Below are 18,316 nucleotides of genomic sequence, written 5' to 3' on the forward strand. Positions count from 1 at the left end.
AGAATATCTGAAACTTGTTCAAATTAAATTTACTTTAAGAAAGTGCAGATAGTAGATACTATCACTATATAACTATTTCTAAGTTCTAAACAGAATGGAACGCTATTTCTATACTAGTATTGTCGGCTGCAATGCAAAGTGTTATGACAGTCAAATATTAAAAACTAATGCCAGATAATGTGTTCGGCCTGGCATTAAATTGAAAATCATTTTAATTTTGAACTGTTTGTTTAACTTATGCATATCCGTAAAGTTTGATTTTAAAGAAGTTTGAATGAGCTTTTATATTCATAATCTGGATATTAATTTAAAAAAAACAACAACAGCAAGAACAAAAAAACGAATCACAAAGTGGAAACATTTTGACAATCAAGGAAGAATAACTCTAAGTAACTAGACATCAGATTTACCATTACCATGGATTTACAGTGCAGAATACACACGATCTTTAACACTGAACTGTAGTGTACAGTAATAACAGTAGAGTTAGAGTCTATGAATGAGTATGCTACATTCACATTGATATATATTAGGTAGAGGTAGATCTAGACTATCCCATATCTGTCACTATCAAGTATCATAGCCTACATAGATTTAGATTCTACGAATTAGAATAGATTCTAGTCTAGAGCTCAGCTAGCTAGCTGCTACAGTTACAGTACTAGACTAGTGAGTAAAGTCGTCTAGTGCTCCTGCTAGGTCACTCTCGTCTAGTCATCTATCATCTATGATCTAGTCTCTTGTTAACTCTAGACTCTAGTACTCTGTAAGTAAGTCTAGTGACAGTCTAGTCGACTCTGAGTACTAGTCTCTACTCTAAGACGTCTAAGTCTACTCTAGTGTCTCTAGAGTCTATTATTTATACTATTATAATTAACTTACTAGATCTAGCCCTAGATCTAGGTCTAGATCTATCTACTATCTACTACTAAAAAGTACTAGTCAGTAGTCTACTCAGACTAGATCTAGTACTACTAGATCTAGAATATAGAATACTGAATAGTCTTTAACTCTTGACTAGTCAGCTAGACTGTCTAGAGTCTAGAGTAGATCAGTAGACTAGATTATGATAGATTACTCAGTATCAGTATCATCTAGATCTACTAGAGTGTCTAGACTAGAGTAACTAGATCTAGTGTTGATGATCATACTAGATTCTAAATCTAGATGTTCTTGCCTAGCTAAACTGCTAAAAGTAGCTTTTTTAGATTTGGATATCTAGTCTAGATAGTAGTTATAGTTAATATTAATAGTACTAATAGTAGCTAGTCTAGACTCTAGACTTAATCAACTTAAATTTCTCTATTATATTGTGTATTATATATATTATATATATAATAATATAATAGATTAGATATTATAATTATATTAGTAAATGTCTCTGGGTATCTAAACTATTACCATAAATTTAAATAGATCTAGATGATTAGATCTAGAATCTATTTCAAATTAGATCTAGAATAATCTAGATCTATTAAATCTATAGTTACTATACTAGATTTATCTCTAATCTAAACTATTTACTAGATTTTAGAGATGATCTACTACTGATCTAGATTCTATATTTTAAATATTTTTTAAATTATAAAATTAATAATAAAATAAATTAATGGCCTAAATTTGGCCTAAATAATATTTATAAAGATTCATTTATAATTATATTATATATATGAAGATTTAGTTCTAGAGAGATATTTTATATCCAGATCTACTGATCCAGTCTAGATATATTCTAGACATAAATAGTTTTAATTTACTCAACTAGTAGCACCAGCAATAGATTCTATTATACTCAGTCTATTCTACTAGATCTATTTCTAGAGATCTAAATTGGTTAGTCTAAATATACCTATATAGATCTAGTTATAGAATCTAGATTTTTATAGAAGAATAATCTAGATTCTAATCCATGTTCATTGTTATAGGCAGACGCAAGTATAATTCCTTGGTAAGTCATTTATTTAAAATTGGAATTACAATCTTATTTTAATCTTAGAATCCTAGACTCTCTTTTATATTTAAGATTATTTAGTCTTTAGATGATAGATCATTTAAGATTTTAAGTCTGGACTCTAGATCTAGTTTTTTTTATTAAAATCATTTTAATTTTATTTCTACCAAATGCCAAAGGAAAGCTAATTTAAAGTAATCTGAGTCTAGTGAAAACAATTCAGATGGACCTATGATATGGTCACTCACTTCCTCAGAGAACAGGATTCTTTGATACAATAAAATGCTGGAGCATAAAGTAAAACTGCTAGCAAGACAAACTACCTCCAACTTATAGATGTCTTGCAGCTATATTGCCAATGTATGTAAACAAGCCACTTATGGAGTTTCTAAGTGACTTTGTGTATACAATTTGACTTTGTAAAAGTCCTTTTTTTAAACCTGACAAGTCTGGAAGTTTGCTTGCATGTTTTTGAAGTGTAATATTGGAACATTATCATCATCATGAAACCCCATTTGAGTAAGGACTTAAGAGGTTCAAACCCTCTCGTACAAAAGCCTTGGATAGAAACTCTGCAGTTATGCTTAGTGGACATGTGTCACCATACAGGTTGAAAAATTTTGGAATATAGATAAATATGAATTATACATGTATTTACATTATTAATTCTTGCTTATTATGAATTGTATTCTATTATGTTTGCATATTCTTTTTTACGATATTTATTTACTGCAAAAGGAAGGACAAATAAAGATAAAATAAAATGTATAAAAATATTGGCACTATTTTGTTAGGTCACTCAAAAGTGGAGAAGGATAAGAGACCTTTCTTGATACCACCAGTTTTTGCCGTAGATTGATTTGAAAAAACTTGTGTCACAATGGTGGCTGCTGATATATTTCAGAATTTGTTCACATAAAAATATGCCCCAACACCAGATCATACAAAGTCTATTTTGGCATTTCTTCCACTTCTACCTGCAAAGCTCTGCATCTTTCAAACTTGCACATATGCAAGCTCCTGCAACATTAGCCCTTTTTGGAACACCCAAGAAGGTGAACTTACTCCAGTTACCAGATGACATCACATGAATGTGTGTGAGCACTATCCACCAAATATTTATATATAGATTTGGTTCAGTATAGATCTGGCTCCTATGTATTTTCATGTAGAGTAAAACTAGCATACAATTGACTTGTTTAATTTTGTCTAGTTTTTTTTTTTGTGACATCACAAATACATAAATAAACACTTTTAAAGACAATTGACTTCACTCTAGATCAGGGGTGGGCAAATTACATCCTGCGGGCCACATGCGGCCTGCCGAGGTGTTTTATGCGGCCCGCCGACACCTACATAAATCAGGTGTGCCCACAGTATATAGATATTACAAAAATATCTATATAAATTATAGAAACTGTCTCATTATAAAAAGTTTTAAGTAAACGAAGATTATGCTTATTGGCTATACATCAATACACTCAATTAAAGACACAATGTCTGAATGTTGGGTAGGCTTGGAACAAGATGGCAAGTGTAACAACTGATGGAGCTCGATCTATGTCTGAGAACCATAAACTTGAAACAGGAAAGTTTGCACAAAGCTGCATATATAATTTTTACAGACACCAATAGTATGACATGACAACAAAAAATAAAGCTAGGGGAGTTAACCACGGGTAGTTCTGATATATGAACAAAATAATCCAATGTATCAGCGAGCTTAGCATGGGCAAGGCAAATGAGAAGAATATAAAATCTCAAGGAAGAAATTGTTGTTACTTGAAAGATATTGACTGTGAATTTGTTACCAATATTTCTAATAAAGAGAGGAAGACAAAATTTCATGTCTACTTAGATAGTCATTGCAATTGCATATGAAATGCTAATGAATGTTAAATCTTTTTAAACAAGGCTCTCCCATTTCTACAGGCCAGCAAAAAAAAAATGTTTTTATCACTTTCCTTTGCTGAAAGGTGAAAATATCTTTAGTGAAATGATTAAAAGTACAACACTTATTAAGAGAAGCCGATTCAGCTCTATATAACTCAAAGCAAAGAGAAGCTCCAGTCAGCACTACCACGGGAGCCTTATGGGTGCCAGAAGCTGTATTTCCACACTTAAAAAAACTTTGCTGCTGTTCACACTATTTGGGTACACATACATCAGTTCTTCTTCTTTGTTCTCATTTTACATGTTGAAGGGTTCAGATCAAGTAATCCTATATCTAAGATGAACCGCGTAGTGGTTTCTAGATCAGGCAGTTCTTCAAATAGTCTTTGGAGAGTCTTGTTCAGGTCCCTTGATGTAGTATGCACCATTGAAGGACATAGTCAGCATTCTCTGGTGATGCTATGCAAGGGCAGGATTCGCTCGTCCCGACATTTAACTTTCGGAATAAAATTGTCTCATTCAGTGAACAAGCATTTCTTGTGGAAACTAAACAAGTATAATCACTGGTCAATGTTGACTGACTGTAATTTGACAGCAGTCACACACAGGGGTAACAACTAGTAAGATAGTTTCACAGTTCCTGAACATTATGCAAGAGTGTAAGAAGTAAAATACTACACATTAAGTACAACTGTATATTTGTGGGGATATTGCGATAAAAAAGACAACAGCAATTTCTAAAAAATCGTAATACAGTGTATATATAAGTTAAAAGACATTCTACACAGCAAGCTTATCTCTCTCTCTCTCTCTCTCTCTCTCTCTCTCTATATATATATATATATATATATATATATATATATATATATGCAGCCCGCTATTTCCAAACTTTTTTTAATGCGGCCCTCGATACAAAAAATGTTGCTCACCCCTGCTCTAGATTGTTAAATAATGCTAGTTAAAATATAGAACCTTAAAAAATAATATAATTTTATTATCATATTTTATCACCAATAAACCAGCTCTGCAAATTTTGACCACACAAAACAATTATATATATGGGAAATGTGTAAGAGAAGATGGCAGTAAACTGTGCAAGATGTTATTATTTAATGTATTTCTTTGGCTTTTAAAGTGTTCTCTTTAGCTTATTCTTCATTATAATCATTGAGAGACTCATGTAACCTAAAATGCAAACTTATCATTAAAAAACTATTTATAATGCAATGCAATATTTCATACCCGTTTCTAACTTTTTATTTTCTTATCATCTAGGTTTGGAGCATTTGTCTCTTGGTCACAGGATTTTCCAATTTAAAAGCTGATGAAAATCTAGGACTCTGTAAAAACAATCTTCCAGCTGATCATGTTTTAAATGTCGACTCACCCAGTCTAGCAACATGTAAGCAATCTATTGACTCATTGTCTCATTTTGTTTAGCGTTAAAAACATAAAGCATAGAGAGCTCGGCCCTAAAGAGTGTTGCTACAAAGTAAATGTTGAGGCCCAAGCCTGAAAATATATGTGGGACTCACCCATCAAAAGTGTGCAGGTGTGTCATGGCTAGATTTTCGACCAACCAGTTTTACTTTTCCGTAAGAAATGTCAAATGTGAACTAAATTTTTAAAATTTTATCGCTTACATTTTCATTAAACAGGTAACCTAGCATTGAAAAACTCAGAAGATATGACTACAACAACATCCCTGGCTGTGGTACTTTATGATGAGGATAAAATTTTGCCACATGAGCTGACTAGCCGGACATTTTACCTGGCAGATGAAAAGTTTGTCATTGAGCAAAACTGGCAAGGTGTGGGAGTAGCTGCAGTAGTTTGGGATAGCGTAAGTTGTTTTTAATGATTATAGTCTTGTCCGTTATACTAATGAAAATTATTTATAGCGTGTTATCACGACCTTATCCTATAGAAGCATTAAAAATATAGCATTTGTGGATATTTACTGTATGAATTAAAGAGGTGAACAGGAAGTTGGTGTTGAGGTGAATGACCTCTATTGTCAAAGTAAAAATTTCAAATAACTTTTTTTTCGTTTTTATTAATATATATATATATATATATATATATATATATATATTTTTTTTTTATTTTTTTTTATTTAAGGGATTGCTTTTAGTTGGCAGTTTAAAGATACATTTTTCTTTGTATATTTATAATGAAGCTTTTGGTATTTTATTATTTCTTTAAAATTTGTCGTGTGGTAAAGAAAAAAAAATTGCTTTCTGTTTTGTTGAACCTGTAGGCTGTTGTATTAGGAGAGTACTTACAGGATCACAGACACCTGATACAAGGGAAGAAGGTTCTGGAGCTGGGAGCTGGAACAGGTCTTGCTGGCATGGTGGCTGCTGCATTGGGTATGCCCATGTTTTGTTGTTGTTTTCAAAGCATGTCAAAACATTTTATTTTATTTTATAACAAGGATATTGTTATTGTTAAAATGTCTTTAAAATATTGGTAGTTTTTCTTAGCTTGTGGAAAGTTATGCTAGCTCTTTATTCAATGACGTCAAACAAATAAAAGACAAAACCTGATAGCGAATTATGTAACTACTACAACAGCTGTCCTATTTTGTTGACTGTGAGTGAAAATCAGTACCCTTCCATGACATTAAGTCCTTCTTGCCTTAAGAGCAGGGGTGCCACTTTTCCGGAATAACCCGGAAATCCGGGTATTGAGGGGTCCGACCCCCCCCCCCCCCCCCCTCCTTTCCGGGTTTGCCTTATACAATTTTGTTAAAATTCAGCTTTTTAGTTGATTTAGATTTTTTCGAAATTTCTTATAATTTTCCCCGCTAATTTTAGTTTGCCAGTTCCGATCGCTCAAGCCGCCATTTTTAAACAAAATCGACCAGTCTCATATCTCGCTATTCGCGAGACTTTCACTTTGCATGCGCACTAAGCTTTATTTACAGGTCGGTACAGTTTTTTTTTTTTAAAGTGTAAACATTCTATAGATGTACGGAACGCGGCTCGAATCGGCTCGATTTAGAGTCTAGATCTATTCCTATGATCAATCTAGATCTGATCTAGACTGTAAAGTCTTGTATTTAGTATAGATATAGTCTAGATTAAGGCGAGGTCTAGTCTAGATCTACTGTCTACTCACATACCTAGTCCTAGAGTAGATCTAGAAATTAGTAGAAATAGAAAGAAAAAAAATTCTCGAGTGCGAAATTAGATTTTTTTTTCTTTCTGTGTTTTATAGTTTAATATTTGTATAGGTTCCATATGGAGCCTTAGCTTAGCCTATCATGTCTAGAGCTATATTGGTCTAGAGTATTATAGAGGTAGGGTCTAGATTTAGGATGGACTAGATAACCATATTTACATCGTTTTTAGATCAGAACTAGAATCAATGATTGAAGAATTAAATTAATAAGTTTGCGTTCGCCTGAAGACCTAGAATCTAAAGACTAGTCACTAGAGGCTAGAAAAAATAGATCGATTGGTCAATAGATCTATACAATTTATAATTATGTACAAGCAGTCCAGCACATTCTAGCCATCTACGTTTACATTTAAATATTAGAAACTAAATCTAAATGTTCATTTTGGAGTAGATCTGGACTAAATCTCAATGCATGTACATTGATGGAATCAGTTTTATCAATGTTGATTAAAGTAGGCTGCTTCAAAGGAATAATGAGGGAAAAATGTTAAGAGAGAAACATCATTTAAAATAACTGTGTCTGTGTGTTGGGGGGGGGGGCGCTACAAACATTGCAAATATAAAATTGTACTAAATCCTCTTAACTTGTATTACAAGCTTTATCAATAAATACACACAAACTCTATTTATTATAATGATAGGCTTACCAATTACATATTTAAAACATGGGGGGCATATTATGATATAGATCTAGGTAGTAATTTACTACTGTTCTTCTTTCGTAAAATTTTGTGCTTAAATTGTATATGCGGTACGTTTCAGGGTTGGTAAAGTTTGGGGTTTATGGTTTCAGGGTTTGTAAAATTTGGAAATTTGGATTTCAGGGTTTACTTGGTCTCATGGGTGGCAGCCCTGCTTAAGAGGTTCCATTGTGCTACTAATCTATTAACTACTTGCTTTGCTCGTGTTAATCATAGAAATATGTTCCCATAGGTGCTGATGTCATTGTAACAGAGCGAGAGTCAGCCATGCCACACTTGACCAGCACAGTGTTGGCTAATTCACCAAACAGAAAACACTGGAAAATTAAAGCCAGCGTTTTGGACTGGACCCAGCCTATACATTACAAGACTTATTCAGATGTGGACGTTGTGCTAGGGGCAGACATTATATATATTGAAGAGACATTCAATGACCTTTTGAAAGTGTTAATGTCTCTAACTTATAATAGAATTGTGCAGGTCTTGTTGTCATGTAAAATAAGATACGACAGAGATAGAAATTTTCTTAAAATGATGGAAGAGCACTTCAGTATTAATGAAATTTATGAAGATCATTCACGGCATATAAAAATATTATCCTTGCAGCGTTTGTGATAGCTTAAAAACAATGAGTGCTATGTATTGTTGAAAACAAGTTGATTTAATAAAAATTGTTGACTTTCATTTGTTGCTGTATAATTTTTTTTATACATTCCAAAAAAAAGTTTAGAAAATAATTGTTAATTAAACAGAGACTTGTTTTATAAGAGTTTAAGTTTTTGTTTATGCTTAATATTTTTAATCTGAAGTACCAGTACTTCTAAGACATTTAAGCTTCCTTATAAACATCACAATAAGAAGATCAAGCTGCAAAATGAGTTAATTTTCTTGAAAGAAAAAGTTTTAATGAGATTCTTGCAGGCTTTGTTTTTAATGTGTTATTGGGATCACAGTATTAATTTACTCCCCTGCAATGAGACATCTTCAATCTTACAACTAAGAACAGGACACACACCTTTAAATTATCACTTTAATAAATCCCACATGCCTACTTTTATGAAACTGAATCATAGCCTATTTGAATGCTTTATTTTAATTCACCTAAGGCACACCCTATTAATAACATAACCAGCACTCTTTATGGCAGTGCTGAGCAAAGTGCAAAAGAGCTTACTGATCAGCAGCAAAAAGCAGGCTAGAAGAATTGAAATTGGGATAGCTTTGTTGTGAGAACATTATTTTTCTTTTTATATTAAAATCTTCATACTTATGAAGACCCCCTACCCCAACAATGTCAGCCACCATTTTCTTTATGTTATCTCTGTGAATCAAATTGTTAAGGGTAATATTTTATACAAGATTGGTAGGATGGGTAGAAGTTGGTTGTTTGTGATGTATAATTATATACATTTTTGTGAACTCCATAAGCCTCATTTTGTTATATTTTTCAATTATTTGCAAGCCTATTGTCAGTTTCCCATTGCAGTCTGTGAAAACTTGACAATAGTCACTCTTATTTATTTTGTAAATGGTTTAAGTTGTAACTTATATAGGAAAATGCATTTTTTAAAGTTATACCACAAAAACTTCATTTGCTTTTGATTGGTGATCACCTTTCAATACAGCTTGCATTCACACACACTCAAAAGAAATTGCCATTCAAAAATGGAAATTTGCAGAAAAAAATAATCAAAAGCGCCTTCTAAACATTGATTTTTCAATTCAGACTCTTGAGCTGTATAATTTATTTAAAGTTTAATGCAACATTGCCTTTTTTACACAGCTTAAATCAAATTACTGTCTGTCTGGCCAAAAGTTTGTACACCTTATTTCTCCAACATCCAATTTCAGATCAAGCTGAAATTTTGCACAATTATTTCTTTTACCTGACAACACAACAATCAATAACAAAAATTAACAAATTATTTAATTAACTATTGGTAATTAGTTATTTTGTTTGGTATCTCGAATAAGGGGAAAACATTTTACTTGAATGAAGTGGGGATACTAGCTGAATTAGTCCCCTTTATTGGTTGCCACTTCAAAGTAAGTTTGAATTAAATTATACATAACTATATAATCATCTATAGTGATAAGCATCTCACTAGCAGTATGTCTACTTGAGGAGGCATGATTTGACTTTTTTTTTTTTTTTTGTAAATCCTTTTAAAACCACAAAAGGTAAAATTCACCCATATATCCTATCTGATGTTTTTCTTGTTGTTTTAAAATTAATTTTTCATTTCTTTGCAACTCTGAATCTTAGCTTGATGTAATATGAAAAAAAAAGAAGGGTACTTTTTCTTGTCTATTTGGCTAGCTGGTTTGTAGTTATTCTTTTCTTTGAATGACGGTAAACATTATACATCAATATTATGTCTATATTATGATAATAACTTTGCTGGCTAATCAAATAAAAAATGCAGACACACACTCTGTATAATTTTATTAATTTTTTCATATACGTGGATGTATATTATAGTATGATTGAATTGTTTTAGGTAAAAAAAAAAAATAAAGATACAATATTTTACATTCCATTAAGTCTACTTAAGTTGTCATAGAAATATTTATAAATATAAAAGTCAAGTTGATAAAACCCCAAGTTAAAGTAAATGTTAAAAATTACTTACAAGTCCTGGTGGACTAATTGTTTTCAGTCTGTTTTCAGTCATGGGTGAATTAGCATATTTACCAACAATTGTCAGGTACTCTTTGAAGCTGAGTAAACATAAGTACAGGTAAAAAAAAAAGCCTCCTCCAGGATTGTAATAGTTTGGTGACAAAGCACTTTACAGCTCAGCCACCATACTTAGTTAATGTGAAAACATTGAAAGTTATATGAATATCCACAAAACCTTAAGTCCAAGAACTCTATAGTGCTAAATATTGTGGTTTAAATTACTTGTACTTGCACATGAATATATCAAATAAAACTCACCATAATGATGTAAAATCACTTTTACTTTTTTGTAAAGTACATCTTTCGCAAGAGAAGGCTTAAGCATGTAAAAACAAATTTCTTTAAAAAAAAAAATTCTTTTACCTAACCATTTTCAAAATCTTTTTTATTTTTTTTTAGAACTTTCTGTCAAACAGAAAAAAAAGATTTTTTTGACAAAATCTATCAATCTTGTATTCTGCAATGCAGCTAGCTACAAATCAATCATTTCAGTAAGTTATGAAAGAAACTGGTAAATATTGTAGATATTTAGTACTGAGGGTATTTTTATTTTCCTATGAAAATTGTAACTCTTGTCTTATGAACATAACAGTATACATACACAGATGTATATTGTTCTTAAGTTTATCACAGGTGATTGTGTAGCATTTACAAGCCAAAAAAAAATGTACAAGCCTGATACATAATCAAACAAAAAACTTATTTATGATGATGGCCCATGGAATAAAACCAACTCAGTCAGATCAACTTTCTGAAAACTTCAACTGATATTATCTTAAAATGGTGAAAGTATAAAAACAATTAGGTCAAAAATTTTACAGTAGGTTAGGACTTGTAAGTAAAATAAGACCAATCTCATAGAAAGCCTGAACGCTGATCTGCGAGTTGCAACCGGTAATCAGTTTAGACCTATGTCAGTCCTGTGACGTGGCAACAAGCTATTGGTCTAAACTACCCAAAAGGTACATAGTTTTGTAAGAGCTATTAGACAAACTTTCTTATGAAACCAACATTACACTTGGCATAGTTTCATTCAACAATTGTAAGAAAAATGCAAATGAAGAATAAAGAAGAAAAAAAGTAAATGAGAATTAATAGAACAAAGTGAAACAAACTCAACATGAGCCCATACATTGAAAGAATATCAAAATTAAAAATTTTTAATAAATATTTCTATTCTAGCCTTTATGATAAAGATGATTCTTTGTTTTTGACAATGAAATAATAATAAAATATATTTCATGTAAAGATTTCCTATTAGGAAGAGTTGGTTTGCAACTATTGAACAACCAATTAAAAAAATATAGAATGCATTAATTTGATGTCACTTTTTTTTTTTAGGAATTATACAATAATGTTAAAAAATTTGGTCCCTATAAATTCAACTTTTAAAATTAGTACAATAACAACTAGGATTTCATAGCATATTTTAAAATAAATTAGTTATCTGCATGTTAATGTTGGAGTTATTTGTGGTTTCCCACAAATCAAGGAACTCCTCTATGCTATGCAGCTATAGTTGCTGAATCTGCTACTCAGCTTCAGACCCTGGTTGACAAACTATCTACTGCATGGGTTTGGTTTATATATTAGTCAAATCATGACCAAAATACTAGTTCAGAAAACTAGTACTGCACCTTACGTGACCAATAATGGCCAACGACTGACCATTTTTGTTATATCAGCTTTATCATCTCCAACGATGTGCTACTGGATAAAAACATCTACAACAGGATAGCCAAGGAAATAGGCACCATGTTAGGGCTTCAGAAAACAGTGTGGGACAATATCTTGTTGACTAACTTACTGTACCAAAGCCCCTGAATATTTTCCACCTCCGATGTTTAAGCCAGATTTCTTAAATAAGGTGGCAAGATTAAATAAGTGCTGCAAAGAGCAGGGTACCAGGACATCCATGCTGTTATCAGCTGATGCTTGGCTGGCTTAATCATGTTCACAGAATGCCACAAGGTTGACTCCTAAAAGACATTCTGTATGGCAGGAGAGCTGCTGGTTGCCCACATTTAATTTAAACTGATGTATGCAAAAGCAACTTGAAGCTCTTTAAAATTGACACTAACAATTTGAAAAAAAGAGGCACTGGATAGAACCATATAAAGAGCAAGCATAAAGGAAGTGTACTGGATTGCATCCTGGATTGCAGATGGCTAGCACACCAGAAGAAGAAAGAGAGGTGCAACAGCAGCTGGTGATTACAGATACCCCACCTCTGACTTAAGCTGTCAAGAATTGGCCTCTTTAGTCACATGAGAAGTTACAAAGAGAACCATAAAATGCCACAGATTTGTGGTTTAAGAATTTTATATCAACTGCTCCCTGGGAAGGTACCGGGCTTTGTCCCGGAGAAGGGGTTGTCTACGAAGATTTGATTTGTGAAATTGTGAACATATAATATTTACAAAAGATTTTTACTAAATTATTAAATTTTCACTACCTTTACTATTTTAACTGTGAATAGGCCTTGTTTTTAATAATAATTATCTAAATAAAATTTAGCTCTTGTGGTATGAAGGAAGAGTAACCTTTTAGGGATTATGGGCACGACATGGCTTAAAGTGTGCAGATGTGCCAAAAACCAAAAAACTCAAAACTCAAACCCCCTTTTAAGTAATGAAGTTAAACTGAAATGAATTATCTAAAACAACCTTTGTAACACAAAGTAATTGTTATTTTGTTACTTTTTTATTTAAAAAAAACCAACTAGACAACGTTGAATAAAATAAGACTAAATGAAATTCAACTTTTCTGATGATAGTAAAGTGATAGTTGTTTATAATTTAACAGGTCAAGATTCTAATTATACCTTTAATAAAATTATTTTTTTTTGCTTTTCTTGATTATGAGAAATAAACAATAAAAGATATTAAAATAGTGGATTATATGTACAAGTTATTACTTTTTTTTTAAGCTTCAAAAACAAACATAAGTTGTGTAAGTGGATACAAAAAAATCCATTATCTTATTTTTAGGCAATCTCATCATTCACAAAAGAAATAATTATTATGCATTCAATTTAATTGTAATATCACATGTTACAAAAAACAACAACATAATGCTTGGAAAAAATCATTGTCAACATTTTGAGTCTTTTGAGACAAGAAAGAGAAAATAAAAGTGTGAATAAAATAATAACATTTTATTTGACTGTAGAGAAGACTAAGACACAAACCAGCAATATCAAAACACAAAATTGGAGCTCGTAACTAGACTACTTCAATCCTGATCAACAGGGATCAAAGATAATCATATTTTCAGTTTATAGACAAAACTTTTTTAAAAAAAGATTGTCAGAGACAAATTTTATTCTAGCATTTTAATGCCATTTTTTATTTAATTTTTTTCCCCTGTTCATAAAAAAACAAACAATTGCTCCAAATATATTTTTAACTTTCAGAATCATGTTCATTCTGTTTGGAGTTCTTTATCTTTTTTCTTTCCATTTCTATAGTTGAAATATTTTTTACCAAGTCCTCCTCAGACTCCAGGGCATTAGAAGACTGACTAAGTTCTATTTCATTATATTCCAAGGTAAGAGATTGCTGAAAGATATAAAGACTATATGATTATTGCATTAGTAGAGAAAGCACAGCAAGCCTATAATAACATACATCAAGATAGAAGTGTCAAAAAATAACTAAGAAAAACTTTTTGATTTATTCATGCAACCTCCAACATTTTTATTTGTATTTTTAGACCAGACTATAAATGGATTCAAAGTGTAAACTAGAGACATATGCCTTCTAGTGTATTTCTAGTAGAATTCAAACTTATCTCTCATCCATAATTTCATTTACAGAAAAAGGAATGAAGTTGTTCCCTGAAGCTTTTCAATTATCTATAAGTTGATGAATAAATCTATTTTTTATCCTCTGATACCCTGTGACTTTAGTAGCAAACTAATTCGAAGGTAAATATTTCTGACAGAAAAATCTGGAATTGAGAGATGGTGGAATTAACTTTTTAAAACACAAGTTGATTCTCTGTGTTACTCTCTGTATTGTATTGTATTTACCACTACAATTCTCTATACTATAGGGCACATCAAAACTGCTATCCATTCAGTCTGATGTAAATTCCCATGGAAATTATATCTTTCTCTTTTGTAGCTAAAAATGTCACTAAGGAGTCTGTAGTGACTGATTTGATATCTAATAAGTCAGGAGCTGGTGATCCTTAGGCCACTTGTTGCACATAGTGTTTAAATTCATTCTAGCAGACTCTGTGAACCAGCTGATCCCAAACCATACTGACTATTTGCTGTTCTTCAACCCAAAAGTTGGATGGAGAGGGGGGAAGTGTTTTGTGGGTAACAAAATTCAGGTCATAACCAATGCCCAGTATCTCATTTCTTTCAAATCTTCCTAATGAGCCATAGTCATTGTACATTTGAAGGTGACCAGGGCAAGAAGTTTGTTGAAAATTAAATATTACTTTAAACCTGTCTTCTAAGAAGTCTTACAAAATTAGGATAATATCTTTTACTAATACTGTAAGGTTTAACTTTTTATTAATTTTTTCAATGGAATCTTCACAAGATTTACCTGAAAATAAATGTTAAAAATTTATTAAACTAAAGATTAACACTTACCGGTAGTGCTCTTCCTTTTGTTTCTATTGGCAACAGTAAACAACAAATACAACACAGTAAGCAGATGCTTCCATACACCCAGGTTGCAGAAGCAACTGATTGTGATATGAGTACCTGTAAAAAAAAATTTATATTTGTGAACTTTGAATATTTTAAGAATATTTCATTCCTACCATAATGCTGTGACTAACTTATCATGCCACTAAATATATTTTATTTATAAGGCTTTTTTATTAATACTTAGTCATTCTTTTTCTTTGAGCCATGAGATTTATAATGAATATTCACATTTGATTAGAGAAACACTGTTAGTAAAATCCCTTAGAGACATTTCAAGATAGAAAACTAAAATGTAAAAGTAGCAGTAATACACAACCTAACATAATACTAAGAAAGATAAAACGATAAAGGCACATTTCCATATTCTAAGACAAATTCTAACAAGTGCTCCCTCTTCCCTAGTACCATTAGAGCATGGAGCAGGTTGCCTAAATCAGCCAGGAAAATTGATTCAGCAGAGTTTCTTTAATTAACATGCATGACTAACACATGGATATGATTAAGACATAATTATCTTATTTCTCATAGGAACATCTGGAATTTAAAAGATAAGCCACAAATGTCAGGGCTTACACTACAAATTGTGAATATAATTAATGAAAGCATCATTGTTTTGTCCATCTATGGAACTAAATAAACAATTACATAAGTGTGGAGTCTACATGTCTGAAAAGTATTTTACCTACCTGAGATATAAAAGGTGTTAACATTGCACCCACTCTAGCCATTGCAGATGCCATGCCTATGCTTAAAGTTCTAATTGATGTAGGATACAGCTGAAGGCACAAAGATAAAAGTGGATAAAAGAATCAAGTAAACATTGCTTCTTTGTTATTTGAATGCTTTAGTTTAGTTTTGTTTGTGCTTCCTTTATAATTGAACATTTTTGCCTTAAGACTATTACTACACTAAATAATAGACAGAATATTTGTCATTATTTTTTAAGGTTTAATATATTTGAGTGTAAAAAGAAACATTGAATTGCCTTTCCCCAGGCATTGTGTAAATTCCTCTTATTCATCACAGGTTCTTTGTAAATATGTTTATACTATGGATTTATGTATACAATTTTTGGGCAGCAAATGAAACATTCCTAATAAATCCCATAACATTTTTGAAAAAGTAGGATTCGATATTCATAATATTCTGATAGCATCATAAAGGTTTCATGGTATAAGTTAAATGAAAATGATTCCCTAAATTTAATGTAAAAAAAATATGTTTAAACAAAAGTTTTCTATAACCATTTTGTTTATGACAATAAATTGTAGTCAAAATATAGTCAAATATTATTTACTATACATTTACCATGACAAATGGACAGAAAATTACTGAGCTGCCAAATATGTTACCTTCTGTAACAAATAAACTTTATGTAGCTGACTAGTTCTTATTACTTTGTGAACAAAAAAGAAAAATTAAATTATATTATTTAACTGAGTTTTTCTTTACTTTTACTCTATCTGAAGTGATGGTCAGGAATTATATAGCTATTACTTAACTGCAACTGGAATTTTTCAGACTGGGGATATGAAGTCAATGATACATGATTAATAATTTCCCCTTATTGCATACAATCCTCCACAGCTCATGGTCAAATATGAAATTAACATCATTTAATAGGAAATATAAAGGACTAAATAGTGTCAGGTAAAAGTAAAAAAAAAAAACAAGAACTATTTTTAGAAGTTAATTGGCCAGACTACAAATACTTGCCTCAGATGAATATATATATACAAAATTGAAGCAAGCTGTAGCAAAGCCTCTAACAAAAAACATGAAGACAGTGAGGACACCAAGCTCCACCTGGAGTTGTAGGAGAACAAAAAAGAGGCCAGCACCAAAATAACACAGAGCTCCTGTGAAACGTCGCCCAATCTTATCAAATAAAAGAAAGTTGATGGGCAGACCTGCAGAAAGAAATTATTGATTATTATATAAATCAATTTTTATTTAAAATGTACAAAGGCATGATATACAGATATGTATACAATACTTTTTTTTAAAAAAAGGATTGTCCTTTATTTATAAGAAAATAATTGCTTATTCTGATGTGCCATAGTAAATTTACATTGTATTTCTAATTGTAAATCAAAAAATTAACTACGAAACAATAATGGAACAAAAAAAAATGTATTTCTAAAATATATAAAATACATATTAATTTTCAGATTGGCTGGAGGAGAGGCAGGGCTCAATTTGTCTTTTGACAGCACTACCTTTGACAAATTTGACTCATGATACTACAAGTAAACAAAATTCATATAGAGATAAATTGTTCCACCACCATACTTACTAATCAACTCTCCAAATGAAGATAGTATCATTGTTAAATAATCATCTGTAGTTAAATAAACACATTTACATTTTGATGTAGCTGAGGAACAAAAAAAAGAGTCGTAAAGCATATTTTTCCTAATAATACGTTTATATAAAAAAAAATAAGGCAACTTTATAATTATTTTTAGTTCATATAAATATTTTTCAAATATCACTTTTGTGATTCTACAAATCTTGTCATCAGATTACAAATTGTTATTCAAAAATGCAAAAATTATGTCAAAACTGCTTAGTAAGATAATTAATGTTCAAGCAATCTCAACTTTAACTGATACAAAGCCCTGGTTAAACAATACTCAGAATACTAAATAGAAAAAGATCTCACTCCCTACCAAAGAATAGAGAGGGACTAAAAAATGTGTTAATCTCTATAGGTCATGCTTTCATATTGTGGGAAGCATGGTTGAGAGGCTAAGAGCACTTGAACTTAGCTTGGCTTGGCTACCTATAAAGGGGGCTCGAAGTTCGACACCCGACTCGGGCAGAGTTGTGTTTACTGAGTGCCCAAAGGCAGCACGGAAAAACCTTCTCCTAGATACCCCCTCCACCCCACTGGTCCAAAACTGAGATTGGACCAAAGCGCTCTGAGCATGCTATAAGCATGAAAGTAGCGCTATATAAAAGCCATAATAATAATTGCTAATAAAAGTGTAAAAAAAAAATTTCATCAACAAGAGCAAAACTTATCGAGCTGCTAAAAAATACCCTGCCCCCTTCTCAAAGATGTAATCACCTAATTATCTCAGGAGACCACACCAAAACCATCAACATTCTGTAAAGACACAATTTTATAAAAGTGATGGAGAACAGGTATTCCCAGCATCTTTACAGTCCTCAGACAACACCACTTACACTGGCTTGGACATGTTCGCCGGATGGAGGACAAGCGCATC

General features: G+C 31.6%; 2 protein-coding genes across 6 annotated transcripts in view; one reads left to right on the plus strand and one right to left on the minus strand.

Moving 5' to 3' along the window:
* The first annotated feature begins 386 nt into the window (after positions 1-386).
* Positions 387-10,164, plus strand: LOC106053672 (protein N-lysine methyltransferase METTL21A-like). Of its 2 annotated transcripts, XM_056005538.1 has the most exons (6): positions 387-503; positions 1,926-1,948; positions 5,120-5,246; positions 5,503-5,687; positions 6,105-6,216; positions 7,964-10,164. In XM_056005538.1, exons 1-6 carry the CDS (start codon positions 500-502, stop codon positions 8,344-8,346), a joined length of 834 nt encoding a protein of 277 aa, XP_055861513.1. In that variant the 5' UTR covers positions 387-499; the 3' UTR covers positions 8,347-10,164. The 2 variants fall into 2 exon arrangements, with proteins under 2 accessions (XP_055861513.1, XP_013064722.2); XM_013209268.2 differs by lacking the exon at positions 387-503 and having other exon boundaries at positions 1,761-1,948.
* The window catches only part of LOC106053666 (putative transporter SVOPL), a 32,395-nt gene continuing 24,241 nt past the window's right edge, over positions 10,163-18,316 (minus strand). For all 4 annotated transcript variants that reach the window (XM_056005529.1, XM_056005528.1, XM_056005531.1 and 1 more), the window contains exons 10-14: positions 17,380-17,460; positions 16,800-16,993; positions 15,770-15,859; positions 15,024-15,137; positions 10,163-13,974 (exon numbers count right to left, since the gene is read on the minus strand). In XM_056005529.1, the coding sequence (XP_055861504.1) occupies positions 13,819-13,974; positions 15,024-15,137; positions 15,770-15,859; positions 16,800-16,993; positions 17,380-17,460 (635 nt within the window). In that variant the 3' untranslated portion in view covers positions 10,163-13,818. The remainder of the gene's footprint in view (positions 13,975-15,023; positions 15,138-15,769; positions 15,860-16,799; positions 16,994-17,379; positions 17,461-18,316) is intronic.

This window comes from Biomphalaria glabrata, chromosome 12 (genome assembly GCF_947242115.1).
Source record: "Biomphalaria glabrata chromosome 12, xgBioGlab47.1, whole genome shotgun sequence".
Lineage (NCBI taxonomy): Eukaryota > Metazoa > Mollusca > Gastropoda > Planorbidae > Biomphalaria > Biomphalaria glabrata.